This window comes from Chlorocebus sabaeus, chromosome 15 (genome assembly GCF_047675955.1).
Source record: "Chlorocebus sabaeus isolate Y175 chromosome 15, mChlSab1.0.hap1, whole genome shotgun sequence".
NCBI classification, from domain to species: domain Eukaryota; kingdom Metazoa; phylum Chordata; class Mammalia; order Primates; family Cercopithecidae; genus Chlorocebus; species Chlorocebus sabaeus.
The window spans coordinates 65,494,295-65,517,750 of NC_132918.1; the positions used below are offsets into that span (position 1 = coordinate 65,494,295).

Genomic DNA, 23,456 nt, shown 5'->3' on the forward strand with positions numbered 1-23,456 from the left:
GACGCTTCACTTAGATTCAGCAGTTAACATTATGCCACATTTGCTTTCTCTCTTTCTCCCTGCACCTCCCCATATGCTCTTTTCTCTTTCTCTCCCTGCTTCCCATGAACCATTTGGAACCGTTTCAGAATTAAAAACACATGTCGTAATACTTCACCCCTAACAATTTTTGCATGTACTGTATCTCATAAGGAAGCTATTCTCTTACATAACCACAATGCAGTCATTACTGTTAGAAAATTTAGCATGGTTACAATATTTTCTAATACAGGGTTGGTGAATTACAGCCTGCAAGCCAAATCTGGTCCACTGGCTGTTTTTTCAAATAAAGTTTTATTAAAACATAGTGTCTGCAGCTATCTTTGCATTACAACTGTAAATTTGAATAATTGAGACGGGGAATGTGTGGCTTGCAAAGTATGAAATATTTATTATCTGGCTTTTCACTGAAAAGTTTGCTGACCTCTGGCTTAATATAAAACCGTATTTAAATTTCCCATATATCCAGATGATGTCTGTTATAACCTTTGTTGTTGTTGAAGGATCAGTTAGGGATTGTGCATTGCATTTAATTCTTCTCTCTTCATTTCTTTAGTCTCCTTTAAAACCACTCCCCAGCCCTGTTTTGGTCTTTTGCAGCACTGCCATTGGTGAAGAGTCTTGGTCGCTAGTTTTGTGTAAGGTCCCTCTTCTTGGATTTCTTGATTGTTTACTAAGGATTAGATTCAAGTAAGGCATTTTTGGTAAAAGTGCTTCTGTCATCTCATTGCCTTGCATCTAAGGGCATGCAAAGCAATGACACTTCTTTAGACATGCCTGTCTTAAGACATTTCTGACAGCTTCCAGGAAATGAAGAAATGGCTTGGAGATTATATTACAGTGTTAATTTTCAATTTGCCATGTTTCCTTAAGCATTTATTTTATGATATTGAAGATAGTTCAGAGAACCAGAATGTTGTGATAGAAAAATCTTTTCCTAAAATGATCTTTCCATTTCCTTCTAGATATCCAGTCCATGAGGGCTTAAGACTATAGTTTTTTTAGGGATTTAGTAACATTGCAGATTAGCTGAGTTTAGTTTTTTTCAGCTCTAAAATGGGAATTTGTACTAGTCTATTGCATTGCTACGAAGAAATACCTGAGACTTGGTAATTAATTTTTTTTGAAAAGAGCTTTAATTGGCTCACAGTTCTGCAGACTGTACAAGAATGGCATCGGCATCTGCTTAGCTTCTGGTGAGGCCTCAGGGAACTTCTACTCATGGTGCAGGGTGAAGTGGGAGCAGGCACATCACATGGTGAGAAAGGGAATGAGAGAGTGAGGAGGAGGAGCCAGACCCCTTTAAACTACCAAATCTCCTGTGAACTAACTGAGCAATAACTCATTCATCAACAAGGGGATTGTGCTAGGCCATTCATGAGGGATCTGCCCTGATGATCCAACACTTCCCACTAGGCCCCACCTCCAGCATTGGAGATTGCATTTCAGCATGAATTTGGAGGGGGCTCACATTCAAACTACATCAGGATGCAATCACATGTTTCAAAATATTTTGGATATATTAATATTTAGTAGTATACTGGAGCTGGCTTGTACTGGAATGCAAAGAAAATTGTTAAATTTTTAGGAATTTTGTGAGCTGGTTGTTCCATATGTTGGTAGCTTGAAATTGACCACCATGGCACCTGGTTACCTGGATAGCCAGTTCTGGACTAATGAGATGAAGTGTCACCATTTAGGGCCTTCCTTACCTGAAGAGCTGTTTGTGGAGTATTTACTTGCAAACCACTGGGCAGATTAAATAAGATAGGGAGCATAAGTGCTGGCACGTGGTTGTGCTTCCAGCTATGGTTGAGTGTAAGTCAACAGATATTCTCTGGAAAAAAACCTGTTCTTTAAAAAGAGGTGTTAAAAGTATATTCATCAGTGCTACTATTGGGCCTGTAATGAGAATTTGAATCTGTCATCTCAAGGGTCCTTAAAGCTCAGCTGGAGAGGATTCCTTTAAGCCAGAGGTTGGCAAACAATAACCCACAGGCCACATTTTGTCTGCTTACTGTATTTTTAAACAAAGTTTTATTGGAACAGTACTGCACCCATTCTTTAACATATTGTCTGTGGATGTTTTTGCATTATAGCAGAAGAAGGAGTAGTTGTGACAAAGACCTTATGGCTCACAATGTCTAAAATATTTTCTATCTGGTCCTTCACAGAAAATTTTGCTGGCCCCTAATCTACACTGAATATCATCCGTGTACACATATAATACTCCAATTTCTCAAAATGCTTTACCTGCCTTTTCTGTCTTGTCTTCATAACTTGTATGTGTATGTGTCTCTGTGTGTATGTGTGCACACATGTGTGAATTTAGGACTCTGAAAATCCACAAATGTGTATCTTATTAGAACAAAAATGAGAAGCTTGGATGTGTCCCATCCCCACTGTCTTGAGAGAATAGCTCTGTGTAATTTTTTCCTGTCTCTTGCATCTCAGACCAATTTTCTGTCGGCACACTCGGCCAGGGATGAGGCGGCAAGGTTGGAAGAGCGCAGGGGTGTAATTGAATTTCACGTCGTTGGCAATTCCCTCAACCAGAAACCAAACAAGAAGATCCTCATGTGGCTGGTTGGCCTACAGAACGTTTTCTCCCACCAGCTGCCCCGAATGCCAAAAGAGTATATCACACGGCTCGTCTTTGACCCGTAAGTGGTACTTTCTGTTCCTTCTTCCTTATTTCCTTTTTAAATGAAAGAGGAACTACTTAGATAGTGAAAGTCAGCCATAGTCATCCACCGAATACCACTGCTCCTGTCTTGCTGTGGATACAGAGCTACACCAAGCTAATTTTCATGTCTGAAAGTGCTAAGATTAATTTTAAACAATTTACAAATTTTCTTGTTAATGATAATGAAACTTTGTATTTTACATCGCTGATGACTATCCTGTGCTTCATTCTTTATAGCAGTGAGAGAATGTAACACTAAGATGTTCTACTTTTTTCGTAGTCAAAATATTGGTTTTGGTATCTTAACTAGGTGCCCAGGTCTGTGGGCAATTATTGGGATATAAGACGGGTTAACTTTGAAAATCCATTGCTTTAAAAAAAACAACAACAAAAAAAACCCCCCACAAAACCCCAAAGAACTAAACTTCCCTAATTGAATTTATTTTAACATATATAGCCCAGTAGCCTCTGGGGACTGTGATCCATGCCTGTGACAATTCAGAGTGATGCTTTAGACAGAGGGAAGGATTCCATAATGCAAAGTTTCACAAATTGTATATGTAGATTTTAAATTCTTTTTCATAATATTTCTGTAATATTTTGGAGTAAGACTTAACTCTTTAGAGACACATACCATGTTTGTCCATGACTTCCTGCTTTCCCCTGACCCCTCCTTGGCACTGGGTGTGCCAGTTCCAGAGCACCTCTGCACATACACTGTTCTCTATTTTAAACCTCAGGCACTTCTTAGGTGACTGGTACTTTGTTCTGATGGGAGTGCTGATGACGTCTTATGCAGTCAAGCTTGCTCTAAAAAGTTCAGATAAAAGGGTAGTCTAGTGAGATAGGGGTTACATGAAGGAAGTTTCTATAGAAACTTAGGACATGTCCCTCTTTCTTAGTTGGTTAATAAGGAACACCCCAAAAAGTATATTTGTATAACTAGGATAGGTAAAACTTTGACATAATCTTATTCTTTCAGGAAACACAAAACCCTTGCTTTAATTAAAGATGGCCGTGTTATTGGTGGCATCTGTTTCCGTATGTTCCCATCTCAAGGATTCACAGAGATTGTCTTCTGTGCTGTAACCTCCAACGAGCAAGTCAAGGTAAGGGTAACCCAAGGTCTTAGAAGAAAAGCAGAATGTGGGGCTTCTCACTAAGGCCTGCAGAGCTTGGGAAGCTCTCTCTGTGCCATGTCCAGAGAAGGTTCAAAGTGGAGTTAAGGACTTTCTGGGAATAGTCCTCTCACTCCAACGGTCCCCAACCGTTTTGGCACCAGGGACTGGTTTCATGGAAGACAATTTTTCCACGGGCCAGACTGGGGGTACGGTTTTGGGATGAAAGTGTTTTACCTCAGATCATCAGGCATTAGTTAGATTCTCATAAGGAGCATGCAACCTAGATCCCTTGCATGCACAGTTCACAATAGGGTTTGCACTCCTATGAGAGTCTGGTGCCACCACTGATCTGACAGGAGGCAGAGCTCAGGCGGTAATGCTCACTTCCCTGCCATTCACCTCCTGCTATGTGGCCTGGTCCCTAACAGGCCACGGACTGGTAATGGTCTAGGGGTTGGGGACCTCTGTCTCACTGTGAGTGTATGTGTATGTGTGTGAGAAGAGTAAATGGTTTCACCTACCAACAAGTAGGGTTGTACCAAGGCTTTATTGGACTTTGGGGCAAGGTAGCAGGATACTGTACAAGTTCAATGTGTCACTCAACTATCTATAGCAAATGAAGGGATATTTGAAAATAAATCTCAGTGTTCATTGTTAATTTACACACCCACACACACACAAACACGTAATCACAATTAGTGACACTGAACTACTGGAAAGGATATGGTTAATGTGGATTAGAAAGATGATTCAGGCAGCTTACACTTCAGAAAGATTTCTTATGACCTTGTCCCTAAGGGAAGACAAGGACTAAAGAAATTCTTTAAGGGAAGTCATGAAATTCTATAAGGGAAGTCATGTAAATTTATGAATAAATTTCAGAAGTTATTCTGTAGGGTTTGGCATGTGTTGGAGTGTCTTTTTGTTTTGGTTTGTTTTGTTTTTTATGTTGCTAATTTACCTTCCCAGTTGTCTTTGGCCTAGGTCCCTTCCTTTCCGGGAATTGTGTCCATGTTTTATTGGTATTGCAGTTGGTGCCGCAATCTGGCAAGAATAAACTAGACTCTGAATTGACAGAAAGAGCTCTCATCTAGACCTTGTCCTGTTCTACTTTCTTGCTTTTAAGAAAAGGGAACCAGAAAACGTGTCCTTAGAACGTTATTCACTTAGGGCTGGGTGCAGTGGCTCACACCTGTAATCCCAGTACTTTGGAAGGCTGAGGTAGGTGGATCTCCTGAGATCAGGAGTTTGAGACCAGCCTGACCAATGTGGTAAAACCCCATCTCTACTAAAAACACAAAATTAACTGGGTGTGGTGGCACATGCCTGTAATCCCAGCTGCTTGGGAGGCTGAGGCAGGAAAATCGCTTGAACCCGGGAGGCAGCGGTTGCAGTGAACTGAGATCACACCACTGCACTCCAGCCTGGGCAGCAGAGACTGAAACTCCATTTCAAAAATAAAAAAAAACTTTGTTATTCGTTTAGGATTTTCGTGGGCAGACTAAAGATTAGCAGCTCAGGATTAAGATGGCTGCTGAGAAGAATTATTGGAAGGTCTAAAGCAATGTGTCCAGTAGAAATATAAAGCAACCTGCAAATATGAGGTTATAAAAGCACACATATATGTGCTTTTAAATTTTCTAGTAGTTGTATTTTTTTTTTTAAGAAAAGCAAGTGGAATCCAGTGAGATTAATTTTGGAAATATATTTTATTTTACCCATATATCCTAAGTGTTATTAATATAACTGCAATAGGCATTCAGCATCATGAAGAGTTATGGAGACCTTTTACATTACATTCTTTGTTCTGTATTGTCTTTTTTTTTTTTTTTTGAGAAGGAGTCTCACTCTGTCGCCCAGGCAGGAGTGTAGTGGCTCCATCTCGGCTCACTGCAAGCTCCGCCTCCCAGGTTCACACCATTCTCCTGCCTCACTCTCCTGAGTAGCTGGGACTACAGGTGCCTGCCACCATGCCCAGCTGATTTTTTGTGTTTTTAGTGGAGACGGGGTTTCACCGTGTTGGCCAGGATGCTCTCGATCTCCTGACCTTGTGATCCACCCGCCTTGGCCTCCCAGAGTGCTGGGATTACAGGTGTGAGCCACTGTGCCCGGCCTTTTTTTTTTTTTTGAGACAGGCTCACACTCTTTTTCCCAGGCTGGAGTGCAGTGGCATGATCTTGACTGCAACCTCTGCCTCACAGATTCAAGTGATTCTCCCACCTCCGCCTCCCGAGTGGCTGGGAACTACAGGCACATGCCACCATGCCCGGCCAATTTTTGTATTTTTAGTAGAGATGGGGTTTCACCATGTTGGCCAGGCTTGTCTTGAACTCCTGATCTCAGGTGATCTGCTCTCCCTGGTCTCCCAAAGTGCTGGAATTACAAACGTGAGCAACCATGCCCAGCCTTGTACTAACTCTTTGAAACCAAGTATGTATTTTACATTTACAACACATCTCAATTTAGACAAGCTGCCTTCCAGGTGCTTGATAGGCACATGTGGCCAGTGGCTCCTGTATTGAACAGTGCTGGTCTAAGTATTTTCTTGACTCTTTCAGCTTCAAAGAAGCAATGCCATTTACAGAAACCAAAAATAAGTCCCTGAAAGGAATCATTCTCTGCATTAGGGGCACAGCCTGTGCTGTTGGTACTGTAGCTTTCATTAACAGCTTCACTCTCTGGTCACAGGACCCATTTTTAAAATTATTATTATTATTATTATTTTGAGACAGAGTCTTGCTCTATCACTCTCTCTGGAGTGCAGTGACGTGATCTGCTCACTGCAACCTCCACCTCCTGGGTTCAATTGATTCTCATGCCGCAGCCACCTGAGTAGCTGGGATTACAGGCGTGAGCCACCGCGCCCAGCCACAGTGCCAATTATAGCTGCTGCGATGTATTTTTTCTCACAAAGCACAAGTGGAGCTTTTTGTCTTCAACTCTTTGCACTAAGCATCAAATGGCAAATGCAATTCAACAGTCTTACATTCATCATTCTGACTGGGGAAGGTGAAGACCCATACTTGCTTGAAACTGATCTCTGGCTCATTTTCGAGGAATTCTGACAGTGTGTCTTTAGATGGTGCTGTTGCTGTGTTTATCATTATTCCCCGCTAGCCGAAGTGACAAATGTCCAGATGTTTCCAAATGTTCAAAGTAAGAACTTACTTAAAGGAAAATTTTATTTGGCTTTTCTTAGGGTGAAGACCTGGAAAATATGTATTTGGTTTGTAATTTTAGAAAAAGATGGCATAATTTTTATTTTCAAAGATAGCTATACCAAACACCTTGTTTGGAAAGGTTGATTAAGGTTGACTTGGACACTTTTAGGGATACTAGAGGAAAACTGAAGGTATTTAGTATTAATTAGATACTTTGTCTTATTACTTCCCAGAAAGGCATTTTTTTCCCCCAAACCATGTAATTTTCTAAAGACTTGAAAAGGTGGCCAAGCATCACAAACTCAGTAGGAAGAACAAGAAAAGCAATCACTTCTTGTAAGTGACTTGAAACTGTAGTTTTAGAAAATGAAGATTAGTCTTTCAAAACAAAATAGAATGGATGAGTTTAGTGTGTGTGTGTGTTTGCATGTGTGCGTGTGTGTGTATGTTTTAATGGTGAGAACGTGTGTGTGTGTGTGTGTGTGTGTTTTAATGGTAAGAACCAATCTTTAGTAGAAGTAAGAATGGGAGAAACAGTTCTTCCATTAATTTCCTGGTCTTTTTTTTTTTTTTTAAGACAGAGTTTTGCTCTTGTTGCCCAGGCTGGAGTACAATGGCGTGATCTTTGTTCATTGTAAACTCCGCCTCCTGCGTTCTAGTGATTCTCCTGCCTCAGCCTCCCTAGTAGCTGGGATTACAGGCATCAGCCACCAGGCCTGGCTAATTTTTGTATTTTTAATAGAGATGGCATTTCACCACATAGGCCAGGCTGGTCTCGAACTCCTGACCTCAGATGATCGCCTGCTTTGGCCACCCAAAGTGCTGGGATTACAGTCGTGAGCCACTGTGCCCGCTCAATTACCTGGTCTTTTTACTGTCCTGTGTCGTTAATGATTAATGAACAACTTTTGAGACATCACACTGCCCAAGATATTTACATTTTCACTGGCATATAGTCTAAGATAAAGATTGCTGAGCTCTGCCAACCCAGCAACACTAGACAACGTGGAAGCACTGCTCCAATATGGAGTAAAACTGAATGGGTCCCGGTGGCTGTAGCATACATTATTGAAAACAGAAAATTCATAAGAAGTTTTATTTTTATTTTCATGTTTTGATTTTTTTGAGATGGGGTTTTGCTCTGTTGCCCAGGCAGGAGTGCAGTGGCATGATCACAGCTCTCTGTCTGCGACCTCCTGTGCTCAGGTGATCCTCCCACCTCAGCCTTCTGAGTAGTTGGGATCACAGATGTGCACTACCATGCCTGGCTAATTTATTTTTTGTAGAGATAAGGTCTCTCTATGTTGCCCAGGCTGGTCTCAAACTCCTGGTCTCAAGTGATCCTCCCTCCTCAGCCTCCTAAAGTGCTGGGATTATAGGCGTGTGCCATTGTGCCCAACCATAAGCAGACATTTTAAGTGTTTATTTTACTATATTAAAAATCTTGGCTAAATGGCATTTTAAAGTCTATGTTTGGTCATTTTGGAGAATCACGCTGATAAACAAATTCCTGTGAATTCTTTAAATTAGATTTGTATGTGGATTTATTGTGCTGAAAACACAAGATAACATTTGAGAGTTTACTTGAAGCTCCTCTCCTGATTTTGGAATATCTTGTAATCTAGCCAGGTGCGGTGGCTCACACCTGTAATCCCAGCACTTTGGGAGACCAAGGCAGGTGGATCACCTGAGGTTGGGAGTTCGAGACTGGCCTGACCAACATGGTGAAACCCTGTCTCTACTAAAAATGCAAAATTAGCCGGGCGTGGTGGTGTGTACCTGTAATCCCAGCTACTCAGTGGCTGAGGCAGGAGAATCACTTGAACCCAGGAGGCGGAGGTTGCGGTGAGCCGAGATTGAGCCATTGCACTCCAGCCTGGGCAACAAGAGTGAAACTCTATCTCAAAAAAAAAAAAAAAATTGGATTTGATATTATATGCAGCTTTAAAATTATGTAGCTAATGTTTGTTTACCATAATAGGTATTTAAATAAACACTGAAGTTACCAGATAGTTAGAAAATGATCCTTTTGATGGCGGGTAAAAATAAAGGTGTACAAACAAGGGGAAAGAGTTCTGGGGTTAAAATCGAAATAAACATTTGCTTATAATAGCTTTATGTTGTCACTGCCTCTCTAACCAAGGCAATACTTAAACTACTATGACTGCTAGTCACAAATACTAGTTAGATACAGCGGAAGTTCAAGTTAAAAGACAGAGCCCCTTCTCACAAGCAACTTGGAATCTGGAAAAGTTTTTTGGAGAGATGACAAATTTGTGGTCACTGATGAAAAATATCTTATGCAGGTTTTGAGAAGCTATTTACCAAAGAACCATTGTTGTTCTTGAGTAAAATTAATTGGATTGTGGATGAGGGGGACAAATTTATAGTTTCTATTAACTCCTTACAAGATGGTGCATACAACATAATCTCTCTTGCACTGGCATCCATGTTAAAGTGAATTTCATCAGAAGATACATTTCTTACTAATTTTTAGACATTACTTTTCCTGTGCACATGCAGTTCACTCCAACTGGCCAACCGTTTGCTTTCCTCTAGTTAAAAAAATTTTTTTTAAAATAATTTTTAATTATATAAGACATATGCTAATACATTTTCTGATAAAACAAAAATCCCATTTCCCCTTCCCACTACCATCCTGCTATTTTTGTCAGCTTGGTACACATCCTTCCAGGTACTTTTGTATTGACACATGTACTGGAACTTACTGAACCTACAGATAAGAGGTGATTGTGTGTTTTTTTGTTGTTGTTTTCTTTCCCATTTAAATAAATGGAATTCATATTGTATGCATTGCCTTACTGGAAAAAAACTTAACATTGTCTTAGAGACCTTTCAGCTTTAGTGCCTATATGTGATTGTTTAAATTTGTATTTAGATACATTAAATTAAAATAAATATTTACCTCCTTGGTTATTCAGGTTCTCAGTAGCTACATGTGACTAGTCATTATCGTATTGGATAGCATAGATAAATAACATTTTCATAATTGCAGGAATTTCTATTAATGCTGATATATAGCTACTTTATTCTTTTTGTACAGTATTTTATAATATGGATGCACCATAATTTATGTAATCGTTTCTCTACTGAAGATATATATGCTTATTTCCAGTAATTTTCTATCACCAACAGTGCTCTGTTTGGAAATGTTTCCTTAGACACTGAGAAGCAGAATTCCTATATGAATTAATATAGCCAGTGTAAATTTAAAAAATTATTTCCAGATTGCCTTCTCAGTGGGTCTACCAATTTACATTTTTCACCAGTGGTGTTGGAGAGAATAGTTTTCCCTACCATTACTGGCACTGGGTACATAAACTGTAAACATATTTGCATACCGTCAGGTGAAATATTTCATTTTATGGTAGAGTGCTCTGATCGCTATTGAGGTCGAACATATCGCTTATATTTACTGGTAATATTCTTGTTCTATCCTTTGACAAATTTTCTTTTATTCTATCTCTTTTTTTGTATTGATTCTGTATTTTTGATATTAAATCTTTGTAATATATGTTGCAGCTACACCCCCTAACTTGTCATTTGTCTTTTGTTTATGGTATCTTTGATTATTTATGGTGCCTTGAAGAAGTTTTAAAATTTGAAGTATTCTACTTAATAATCAGTGTTTTACTTCATGCTTTTGCATTTTATATTTTCTTTAAGAAGCCTTTTTGTATCCCTAAGTTATATGCCCACTTTTCCTATATCTTTTTATAATACTTTTGTAAAGGTTTATTATACCTTACATTTAGATTTCCAATCCATTTCCTTCTCTTGTTTCCAATTTGAAAACTTTTTTAAGGCCTAGCTTAAACATTTTCTTTTCCTTCGATTCCCCCACTCTTTACCACCTTGATTATGGTCTTTTGCACTATTGTTTTGTTTTGTTTGTTTGTTGTCGTTTTTTGAGATGGAGTCTCACTCTGTCACCAGGCTGGAGTGTGTTGGCACGATCTTGGCTCAGATCTCGGCTCACTGCAACCGCCGACTCCCTGGTTCATGCCGTTCTCCTGTCTCAGCCTCCCGAGTAGCTGGGATTACAGGCACATGCCACCACGCCCAGCTAATTTTTGTATTTTTAGTAGATGGGGTTTCACCATGTTGGCCAGGATGGTCTTGATCTCCTGACCTCATAATCCGCCCGCCTCAGCCTCCGAAAGTGCTGGGATTATAGGCGTGAGCCACTACACCCGGCACACTATTGAAGATACAAATATATCACTCTGTACCAATACTGCATAACAGAAATGTAATGCAAGCCTCAAATGCAAGTCACATATGTAATTTAACAATTTTGAGTAGCCATATTAAAAAAGTAAAAAGAAACAGGTGAAATTAATTTTGACATTTTTTATTGTCTTATCAACATGTAATAAGTATAAAATGTTAGTAATGAGAATTTTTTTCCTAGTGTGTTTTTATACTTCAGGACGTTTCAAACTGGACTAGTCTCATGTCAATTGCTCAATAGCCACATGAGGCTAGTGTCTACTGTGTTGAATAGTATACCCCTTCTCTACACGTGTGTTTATGTTTATCTTCCCCATTTTCCTATCGTTTCCTCAAGGAGAGAAATAGTTCATTTGTCTTTTTATCCAAGTTTTATTCAAACTCTCTGTGTTCAGTATTGTGATATGTTTGGGAAAAGCTAAAAACTAAAATGTCTTTGGGTGACATAAGTGGAAGAATAATTTGCAGAAGACGGAGATGATGATACTGTTCTGTTTACTGGACATACTGTCCCCTTATTATTATGCTTGGTCCTAGGATCCATGCTTTAGAAAGGCATTGTTATATTAGAAAAAGCTCTGAAAAAAGTGATTAGTGGAAAAAGTGATTAGTAGATCACTTTGGGAGGTGTAATCCCAGCACTTTGGGAGGCTGAAGTGGGCAGATCACGAGGTCAGGAGATCAAGACCATCCTGGCTAACACGGTGAAACCCCATCTCTACTAAAAATACAAAAAATTAGCCGGGCGTGGTGACGGCCGCCTGTAGTCCCAGGTATTCAGGAGGCTGAGGCAGGAAAATGGCATGAACCTGGGAGGCGGAGCTTGCAGTGAGCCAAGATTGTGCCACTGCACTCCAGCCTGGGAGACAAAGCAAGACTCTGTCCCAAAAAAAAAAAAAAAAAAAAAAAAAAAAGTGATTAGTTTGATGAGGTGTCATTCAGTCATGCCATATGAGGAATGACTATAACCTTGATGGTGCTTGGCTTGGGACTGGGGAAGTACGGATGGGCGTGTGTGAGAGAGTATAATCTTCAAAGGCTTGAAGGGCTATTAAAAGCAGGAATGAGTCTTTGTAACTCTAGGAGTAGAACTAAGGCCAATAAGTAGAAATAACCATGACCAGATCTTGGGTGAATGTTAGGAAGGAATTTCCAACCATATAATGCCTGAAAATGAATTGGTCTATCTCACCACCAAGGAATTGCCCTACATTGGAGGTGTTCTAGCAGATTGCCTTTTCATGATAGATGGCAAAAGGCCTCTAGCCTCATATGGGTTAGGGGGTTAGACAAAATGACTTCCAGAGATCTTTCTGTCCTTGAGGTACTGTGATTCCATGAGATCATACCTGGGAGCATATTTGAGTTATTTAGAAAAATGTGCTACCAAATTGTAGAAAATTTATGTGAAGATATTTTTGTCTGGATGCTTGGATTTACTTTTATCTCTCTTCATGAGGTTCCGAAACAATCACATTAGATTTATATGTTTTCTGTAAGCTTTGTCACTGAAAAAACTTCATATTATAAAAATATTTCAATCACTGAGTTTATTCAACATTGTTCACTACCTTTAGTTATTCAGAGATTTCTGGGCTTCTCAGACCTCACTTGGAAAGGTCTGATAAGACCAAATTTAAAATGCCATGTTTGTGATGATTCAGTTCTTTCGAAGGGTTGCCAATTTCTGGTTTACAGTAAACACTTGGGTTACTAAATATTCTAGTGAAGATTAGCACTTTTCATTTGCATCTTTTTTTTTTTCTTCTGAGAATCTCAAATACCTTAAAGATAAGCAGAAATTCATAATCAACATTCATTCTGAAAACTTTTATATTAATATTCAGCAAGTGATCTTTAAGATTGAGTTAGGAACTTGTGGCCCTGGTGTGTTATTTTCAAATAACTAGAAACTTATGTTTTCAAATGATGATTTTTATCTTTGAAGCAAGGGTTTTGATTTTTGTTTGTTTGTTTTATAGCTTATTTTCAAAGTTAAGAAATGCAAGAAAGGGTGTCAATATATTTCCTTCAGGAAAGGTCCTGGTTGGTAAAATATGTAAAAGTACAAGCTCCTAAATTCACCATCATTTCCTGGTGGATTTATAAAAATTTTTCTTCAGAATCTAATGTATTTGTTTGTATATTAACTTCCACACAGGGCTATGGAACACACCTGATGAATCATTTGAAAGAATATCACATAAAGCATGACATCCTGAACTTCCTCACATATGCAGATGAATATGCAATTGGATACTTTAAGAAACAGGTTGGTTTCTCACTGCACAACACTGTTTTGTCATTACTTTTCTTAATATGTTCTCAGGTAGCCTTCTTCCAAATAAGTTTCTCCCCCAGTGTTTCCACTTACAAGAACAGACGTTTGTTTTATATCAAAATAAAACATTTTATCAAAATATATTTTATCAAAAATAAGCTTCAGCCTGGATTAGAGAGTGTCACTAGTACATAGTAAGTACTGAATAATTATTTGTTGAGAGAATGAATGAATGTCATCTGTCAGTAAGGTGTAATATTGCATCCTAACATTCTAAAATATGGTTTCTAATAAGAAATTCCCAGTCCTGGAATTTGGTGGGTAGCATTCTCTGTGAATGAGAAAAACAGATTCAGTTTCTGGAAGACCTCTATTTATGATAGCAGAGAGGAAATCTTGGAGTTTACAAAAAACTGCAAACAGTACTGATTCTACAGCACATAGTGGGCTAGGAGCTTAGCTGTCATCTTTGCAGTTCCTTCCTTTCTCCCTTCCTCCCTTCCTTTCTTTATTTTGAGACAGGGTCTCACTTTGGTGCCTAGGCTGAGACCGAAGTGGTGCAATCTCAGCTCACCACAGCCTTGACCTCTTGGGCTCAGGTGATTCTCCCACCTCAGCCTCCCAAGTAGCTGTGACTACACCCAGCTAATTTTTTGTGTTTTTAGTAGAGACAGGGTTTTGCCATGTTACCCAGGCTGGTGTCGAGCTCCTGGACTCAAGCAATCCACCTACCTCGGCCTCCCTAAGTGCTGGGATTACAGGCGTGAGCAACTTCACCAGGCCTCTGTCCTAGCAGTTTCTTATCAGAAGTTTTCAGCTCAGTAATCCTAGTACTTTGGGAGGCCGGGGCGGGAGGATTGCTGTGCTCAGGAGTTTAAAACAGCCTGGGCAAAATAGTGGGACCTTGTCTCTCTTTAAATAAGTCTTAAAATAAGTTTTCAGCTCAGCTTTTTGAGGACTTTTCTTTGGCTGCATATTTTTTTTAATAGTGATTTGTAATTCCTAAACATTCTCATTTACTTTTCTGACTATAAAAGTAATGTATAATCATTGTAGAAAATGTAATAAAGCAAAAGAAGGAAAGAAAAATGGCTTGTAATTCCATCACCCAAAGAAATTTTTTAATGCTTTGATTTTTTTTATTTTAAAATTTTTCTTTTGTTTTCCCTCTCAGCTCATACCTATGCTGCTAATGAGAATGCTTTGACATAAACCTTTTTAATATTTTTTCTGTGTGTATATAAACATAAAAATTGGTTTATACCTATATATATAATAATATATATATTTTTGATATTTTTGTGTATATAATAATTTTGATGGTTTCCTAGGATTTTGTTGTAGAAGTAGAAAATAATTTCTTTAACCAATACATTTTGGCTATTTAGGTGTTTCTTGTAGGTAACATGCATAAGTATGGGTGTGTGTTTGTGAACGTGTTTTGCCCTCATTGATCGTAATTTGCTTAGAATAAATCTCTAGAAGTAGAGTTGCTTCCAGACATTTTTGTTATGTGCTGCCAAATACTTTAAAAATTTCCATTTTTGTCAGCAGTGTATCAGGGGGTCAGGAAAGGAGTTGGTAACTGAAAAAAAATTTACCACTTTTCCAGATAATAAATTGTGTATGTTTGAATTTATTTGATTGTGTGAAGTTTGATTTATTTTTCCATGTTTATCAACTCTTTGTATTTGTTCCTTTTTTGGATTGCTAATTCATTTTCTTTTGTCCCTTTTTCTATAAAAATGTTTAGTTGCACATTGATTTATGAGAACTATTTATTAACAATATTAACCTTGGATAATATTTGTTTCAACATTGCTTGTGGCTTTTTCTTTAAATCTTCAGAATGTTAAAGATTTTATTACATAAAATGTATGGACTTGGTTTGGTTTGGATTTTGTTTGTTTGTTTGCTTTCAGACAGGGACTTACACTGTCACCCAGGCTGGAGTGCTGTGGCATGATCACAGCTCACTGCAGCCTCAACCTCCTGGGCTCAGGCAATCCTCCTGCCTCAGCCACTTGAGTAGCTGTGACCTCAGGTGCATGCCAGCATGCCCAGCAATTTTTTTTTTTTAATCATTTGTAGAGATGGCGAGGGGTTGGGAGGGAATCTTGCTATGTTGCCTGGGCTGGTCTTGAACTCTTGGACTCAAGTGATCCTCCTACCTCAGTCTCCCAAAGTGCTGAGATTATAGGCATGAGCCACTACACTCAGCCAGACTTTTTTTTTTTTTTAATGTGTTCTTACGTAATTAGAAAGCTTTTTGTGCTCTGAAGACAGATAAATAATCTCATATTTGTTATCTTCTCATTGTTTGAGATGCATTTTAACTTTTATGGTAAAACTTACTAAGAAATTAATTGGATTGTTTCACTGAGGTCTTGAGCATCAGCTTTCCTCGGCTGTAACTGTAGTGCAAAGCATGAAATCTCAGCCATGGTTCTTAAATGACTTGTCTGTAGTTCTCTTTGAGGATGATGGCAATAATTACTTGGAAAATAAGTTTTTGTTGAAAGATGAGGCAGTGAACTGCTGGTGATGGTGCTGAAGTTCAAGTAATTTTCTGCAAATAACTGAAATAGATACTTAAGGAAAATTATGTTTATATTATAAATATATTATTTATAATTTTGAATATATACTCTCAAGCAGTCTGCTATTATGGCTTAAAGTATGTAAATGAGTATATTCCAAAGCATTAATGTCATTGAAACAACCATACATTGTGACTGTCTGGAATTTTTTTGCCTGCAAAGAAAGGATTTCATTTCCTTAGAAACATTAAGTTTCTAATAACTTTATTTTTTGACCATCTTTTCTTTGATAATTTAGATCAATGTTATTGATTTGTTGAGAATCCTGGGGATCCCCTCACCACTTTGGGAGAAATTTGCAACAGTCGTATTTAATTATGTAATTCAGTACAAAATTAAACCTAATTTTTACTTAATACCTGTTTCTGTTTTAAACTTTTTAATATTTCTTTCTTTTTATTAGGGCCGTTTAAAAAAATGTTGTCTTGCTTCCTGTTTACACAGTTAGATTTCTGGTGTTTTTGAACTTCATGGGTGGTTTTAAGCTAATCCTCTTCAGAATAGTACAATGAGAACTTCAAAGAAGCTTGTCTTGATTCCTCACACAGTGCCTGGAACATAGTTAGCACTCAGTAGATATTTGTGCATGGTGTTCGTGTGAATGAATTTACTTTCTTTTCAGGGTTTCTCCAAAGAAATTAAAATACCTAAAACCAAATATGTTGGCTATATCAAGGATTATGAAGGAGCCACTTTAATGGGGTGTGAGCTAAATCCACGGATCCCATACACAGAATTTTCTGTCATCATTAAAAAGCAGAAGGAGGTAAGCAGGTGGTTGACTCACTTACCTTCTGTACAGGCCAGTCTTAGCTGGGGTGGGTTGCATTTCCTTGGGTGCTCTGTGTACGTATTTACTGGATAGCAAACTCTCAGTTTGCTATGGGTTATCTAGATTTCTTCTCTCTCTCTTTTTTAACACAGAGTCTCTCTGTCACCTAGACTGGAGTGCAGTGGCACTATCTCGGCTCACTGTAATCTCTGCCTCCTGGGTCCAAGCAATCGTTGTACCTCAGCCTCCTGAGTAGCTAAGATTACAGGCGTGTGCTACCACGCCCAGCCAATTTTTCTTATTTTTAGTGGAGACAGCGTTTCACCATGTTGGCCAGGCTGGTCTCGAACTCCTGACCTCAAGTGATCCACCTGCCTCAGCCTCCTAAAGTGTTGGGATTACAGGTGTGAGCCATCAATGCCTGGCCATAGATTTATTCTTTAAAGGTATCCTTGATCTGTTTCCTTTCTTGGTTACCATTTCTACAAGAGTCATTACTTTTTAAATTTGTATAAAATACAAAATGTGTAAAATATGGTGACATATTTTAACTTCACCTTGAAGCCATTTTACATTCTGGCCTCAATTATCGTTCCCACTCCTATCTCTTTACTTTCATCTCCAAATACTCCAAATACATCTATTTACTGTTCTCCAAAGTGTCTTCGTCCATTAGCCACCCCCTTCACTCAGCACACGCATAAATCAAACCGTTTCAGCATGTGTTCCAGTTACTCTTCTGAACTTCTCTAGCATCAGTTTGATCCACCTATTTGAATTTCAATTATTCATCTTACGTAGACATTTACCTTACTGTATGTTAATCTCTGCTTTTACATTGCAGGTTCTGAAGGCTTATCTTTCTAGGTATTAAGTGATTTGTTATCTGGTATTGAGGTGACATTTTTTATGCATATGAATGAAAAGAGAAGCAGTAAAAGGGAAAAGTTGATAGAGTTGAATACATAATAATTTAAATTTTCTAAGACAGAAAAAAAACCATGATGAAAAGAACAGAACTGGGAAGTACACAAAGGCCATTTATTGAAAGAAAGAACTTTGTGTGTTAAGCGCAGGATCACCTCCTGGCTGCCCCCAGTTGGGTGGAGTTTGCAGCTGTGTCATCCCACATCAATTCCACTTGATACTTCTGTTATTCGTTTAGTGCACTTTTCTCTAACAAATAGCTAAGGAGGACATCTGTCTTATCCATCTTTGTTTTCTGGTTTCTACTAACCTTCTTAATCCCAGTTCTTAGTTATTTGTCAGGCATTATCTACGGAACAGCCCTAAAGCTTTTTACACGGTGTCTGGTGCATAGTAGTCACTCATTAAGTATTTTTCTTTTACTTAAAGTGGCTCAGTCTTGTTCTTATGTTTCCTGGGGAAGTGAGCAAAGGCCTTTTTTTTTTTTTTTGGATTTGAAAATAAAAACAACTTTTGTTGCTTTTTGTTCAAAGATATCAGCCCAAGAGAGAATTCCAACTAGACACTTGGAAGAGTTAATAAAGCACAGCAGGCTCCTCTCTCTCCCTGTCTCTGAAGAGCTGGCTTTCCTCATTGTTCTCTCTGGGGCTTAATGAGCAGGTCTGGATTCAGCAGCACATCATTCGGCATTAGAAGCTGCTGGCCAGCTAAAGCCATCACCCTGCTGTCAGCTGCTCTTTCCTCATTCCTCCTCCCAGCAGCACTAATTCATCCCCATGGTGTTAGCTGAGAGCAGGATTCCCTTGGCAGAGTCTGCAGATTCACATTGTACATGATCTGTTGGCCCTTCAAACCTACAGGGGAACGCCAGAAGCGCAGAGCTATTTTAGATGGCTAACAAAGCAGTCAACTTTTTAGAAGCCAAAGCTCCCTCCCCCTTCTTTTTTCTCCTCTCCTCCCCCTCCCCCTCCCTCTCTGCCTCCAGCCTTTGCTCACACATTCCGTTGAATGGGTGATGGGGGCTAGTTTTTTAAAAAGCTATCTGAAGTCACTTCAATGAAAATATATTTGGATTCATGTAGTATTTTTTTCCACAGAATTCAGTTGATTTTTTACAAGTGTTATTTATTCCAACTGTGAAAAACCCCTCAAGGAAGGTAGGGATTCATGGTGGCAGCAAAGAAACAGTGAATATTTTGAGGCACTTCCTAGCCCCTAAAAGTATACAGGAGCAGAATAAGTTGTAGTTGTCATTAGTGGAGACAGAGAGAGAAAACTAGTGTAGTTCAACAGGTGGACCAAGAGTGGAGAGTTAAGTGCTACTTTGTGAGTGTTGACTCCAAGGGAAAGGTAGGATTTGTAGGGGCCTCATGTTACCTGACATGACTTTTTTGTGGGAGATTTGTTTTGAACTGGGCAGCCTGGTAATGAAATCTGCATTAGCAGAGACTCAGAGTCCAACGTGAACAGATTTGTGGGCACATGAACAGGTAGGACCATTGTTAGGTCGGTGATGAAGGCACTATTTGAGAAAGTGCAAATAGGCTATGAGCAAGCATAATGGGGTATATATGTGCCTATTTGTGTGTGTGTGTGTGTGTACATGCATACATGTATGTGTGGATAGGCTAGGTGGTGGGTGGGGGGATAAAATCTTAACTCTTAATCTACATGTGACAGTACAAGGAATTGGGGTTGGAGAAGCCAAAGTAAGGATGGGGTAACTCAATGCAATTTTTTTAATAAGAAGACATGGAAAGACTGGGTGATGTATTGGAGATGGGGAACTACTCCACTGAAATTTTTTGCTTCGGGAGACCCTAAAACTGAAAGCAGTAGATCATAGGACTGAGCTATGGACTTCAGGAGAAGAAGATGAGGACATACTTTCATTTGGAAGACACTGATTTTATGGTCATGGTAGGGAGTTGAATTGAAGATATTTTCTAGGGAGGTGAAGATAATATACTAGAACACAATGAAAATATCTCCTTTCTGAGATGCAAGTCAAAACCACAATGCGACACCATCTCACACCAGTCAGAATGGCCATTATTAAGAAGTTAAAAAAATAACAGATATTGGCAAAGCTGTGGAGAAAACAGAATGCTTATACACTCTTGGTGGGAATGCAAATTAGTTCAGCCCCTGTGGAAAGCAGTTTGGAGATTTCTCAAAGAATTAAAAATAGAATTACCGTTCCACGCAGCAATCCTATTACTGAGCATATACCAAAGGAAAATAAACTGTTTTTCCAAAAAGATGCATGTGCTGTTATGTTCATTGTAGCGCTATTCACAATAACAAAGACATGGAATCAGTCCAGGTGCCCATCAAAGGTAGATTGGATAAAGAAAATGTAGTACATATACACCATGAAATATTATGCAGCCATAAAAAAGAACAAAATCATGTCGTTTGCAGCAGTGTGGGTTTAGCTGGGGCCATTATCCTAAGCAGATTAACACAGGAACAGAAAACAAAATACTGCGTGTTTTCTGTTATAAGTGGGAACTGAACATTGGGTATACATGCTTACAAAGATGGGAACAGTAGACCCTGGGGTTTCCAAAAGAGGCAAGAGAGGGAGAGGAGTAAGGGTTGAAAAACTACCTGTCAGGTACTATGCTCACTACTTGGACAGTGGGATCATTAGAAGCCCAAAGCTCAGCATCACACAATATACCCATAATACCCCCTGTATCTAAAATGAAAACAAAAAATTAAAATTAAAAAAGATCTCTTCTCCATAGTGATTACTGGAGGTACAGAGAACTTAGGAAGCCTCCCAGTCCCATTAACAGTCACTTCTCAGGAGCCCACAATCTTTAAGGTGCTACATGAGGTGTGTGGAAGCCATCTGGTAGGTCATTGCATTTTTGAGAGTCCCTTGGTGAAGAGAAGGAAACTTTTCAAATTGAAACGGTCTTCAGCATATTCTCTGAAGGTGTCTATTTAAGAGATTACCCTTGGGATTTTTTTTTTTTTTTTTTTTTTGAGACAGAGTCTCACTCTTTCGCTCAGATTGGAGTGCAGTGGCACCATCTTGACTCACTGCAAGCTCCGCCTCCCGGGTTCACGCCATTCTCCTGCCTCAGCCTCCTGAGTAGCTGGGACTACAGGTGCCCACCACCACACCCGGCTAATTTTTTGTATTTTTAGTAGAGATGAGGTTTCACTGTGTTAGCCAGGATGGTCTCGATCTCCTGACCTCGTGATCTGCCTGCCTTGGCCTCCCAAACTGCTGGGATTATAGGCGTGAGCCACCGCGACCAGCTGGGATTCTTTGTTTTTTAAAAAAGAAGATTTGGACTTACAAATAAATGGAAAGCACCCATCTAGATCAGCCCTGTCAAAAGTGGCAGTCACTAGCCACATGTGGCCACTGAGTACTTGATACGTGGTTAGTCAAAATTAAGGCATGCTGTAAGTATAAAATCCTCTGATTTTCTTTTCTTTCTTTCTTTTCTTTTTTTTTCTTTTTTTTCTTTTTTTTCTTTTTGTTTTGAGAGGAAGTCTCACTCTGTCACCCAGGCTGGAGTGCAATGGCACAATCTTGGTTCACTGCAACCTCCACCTCCCAGGTTCAAGCGATTCTCCTGTCTCAGCCTCCTGTGTAACTGGGATTACAGGTGTGCACTACCATGCCCAGTTAATTTTTTGTATTTTTAGTAGAAATGGAGTTTCATCATGTTGGCCAGGCTAGTCTCGACCTCCTCACCTCAAGTGATCCACCCGCCTCGGCCTCCCAAAGTGCTGGGATTACAGGTGTGAGCTACCACGCCTGGCCAATCCTCTGGTTTTCAAGAGTTCATATGAATAAAGCAATGTAAAATATCTTACACTTTTTTCCAATTGTATGTTACAATATTTTAGATATAATGGGTTAAATGAAATACATTATTAAAATCAATTTCACTTGTTTCTTTTTGCCTTTTGAAAATGCGGCTAGTAGAAAAATTTAAATTACATGAGTGGCTTGTATTACGTCTCTACTGGACAGCACTGATCTAGATTTACTAGGAATATACTTTTACTAGCTCATTCATTTTATGAAGTTATTTGTTTAACTGTTAGGATTACATATTCATGCTGCAGTATTTACCAGCTATATGTTTGAAATCAATCAGGAAGTAGATTTTTTTGTTTTCCTTTGTGAATGCAATTAGTGATTTCTATTGTTTTGTTTCATTTTTCAAAAATTTCGTTATGATATGTCTAATTTCCGGATGGTGATTTTTTAGTTTTTTTATTTTTCTAAAGGGATAACCTCACTGTCTTGGAAGTAGTTACCTCAGCATATTAATAATTATTTTACAAAACAAACAAAACATCTCTTAACATTTCTCAGTCAGTGTGATGGCTCATGTCATGGTTGTGTTGCTTTAATAGATGATACTTTAAATTGCATTATTGTTTTCTTTCTTGTCATGACAGCCTACTACTATAGAGCTGCTTTTTTGATGCAGCTAGAATAGGTTGGAGCTCCAGCCTTGAAAAGTTTAAATAGTAAAGCTTTAACTACTGTAGGCTTTGGGGACTTTCTGGGGCCCGTTTACCTGCCTCTCTAGTCTGAAGGGAACAGTTCCTAGTTATGGGATGTGAAGAGATTCTGTCACTTGACTGAGTAGTGAATGCTCAGGGCTGCTTTCCTGTGATTCTGGCAGAGCCTCCTCAGAGAGGCAGGGCAAAATAATTGGCTGTTATGCTACAGATGACAAGTGAGCCCTAGGGGCTGTGTGTTTTCTCAATATTGGCTTTTCTGGATGGCAGGGACAAGTAACTCAAAGATGTTTCTGTGAATGTCACTAAATAGACATGGTATAATATAGTCTGTTCATTTCTTACCTGTTAAATAGCATTCACCCCTTTCTCCCATCTCGTTTCATAAAAAAGACTGTTTTGTTAGGAAAACATTTCATTAGGGTGACTGACTTGAACTGTATCCATAGACTTCTTTCCCTAAACACATTTCCTTCGTGTGCTTCACAGATAATTAAAAAGCTGATTGAAAGAAAACAGGCACAGATTCGAAAAGTTTACCCTGGACTTTCATGTTTTAAAGATGGAGTTCGACAGATTCCTATAGAAAGCATTCCTGGAATTAGTACGTATAGACCTTCTTTTAAAAGCGAAATTTTTTAGTAATGCTGTGATTTGTGTTTGAAACAATTTCCAGAATGCAGTAACTTGGAAAGCTATATTGCCCTGCCTGTCTCTGTGTTATCTCTAGTCTTTTAAGAAAGGCAGCAAATGTCATCCTTTTATGTCTTCCCTACCACCCAATACAAACAAACCAAAGGGAGCTTAGATGCCCCCTTGTAATAGCTGTTAATATCCACCGTTTATTAAGAGTCTGCTATTTGTAGCACAGTGCGAATTATTACGCATATGCAACCTTGAAAGCAGGGAATCCTATTTTATAAATGGGGAAATCGAGTTCCAAAGCAGTTAGATCATTTACTGCTAAAGGGCACATAGCCAGTAACGGTCAGAATTAGAAGCAGCCCAGTTCTGATGTCCAAACAACTTACTGTTTGCACTGTGTCTCATTGCCACCAGGGTTTTAACCTCCAAGGTCTGTGCTTGACTAAACTAGTCTCCCCAAACTTCTA

The 23,456-nt window shown here is 39.0% G+C and overlaps 1 protein-coding gene across 2 annotated transcripts in view; it reads left to right on the top strand.

Moving 5' to 3' along the window:
* KAT2B (lysine acetyltransferase 2B) overlaps positions 1 to 23,456 on the top strand; it is a 116,289-nt gene that overhangs the window by 85,327 nt on the left and 7,506 nt on the right. For both annotated transcript variants that reach the window (XM_008009267.3, XM_008009268.3), the window contains exons 10-14: positions 2,494 to 2,702; positions 3,708 to 3,834; positions 13,423 to 13,533; positions 16,765 to 16,908; positions 22,834 to 22,948. In XM_008009267.3, coding sequence (XP_008007458.1) covers positions 2,494 to 2,702; positions 3,708 to 3,834; positions 13,423 to 13,533; positions 16,765 to 16,908; positions 22,834 to 22,948 — 706 coding nt within the window. The remainder of the gene's footprint in view (positions 1 to 2,493; positions 2,703 to 3,707; positions 3,835 to 13,422; positions 13,534 to 16,764; positions 16,909 to 22,833; positions 22,949 to 23,456) is intronic.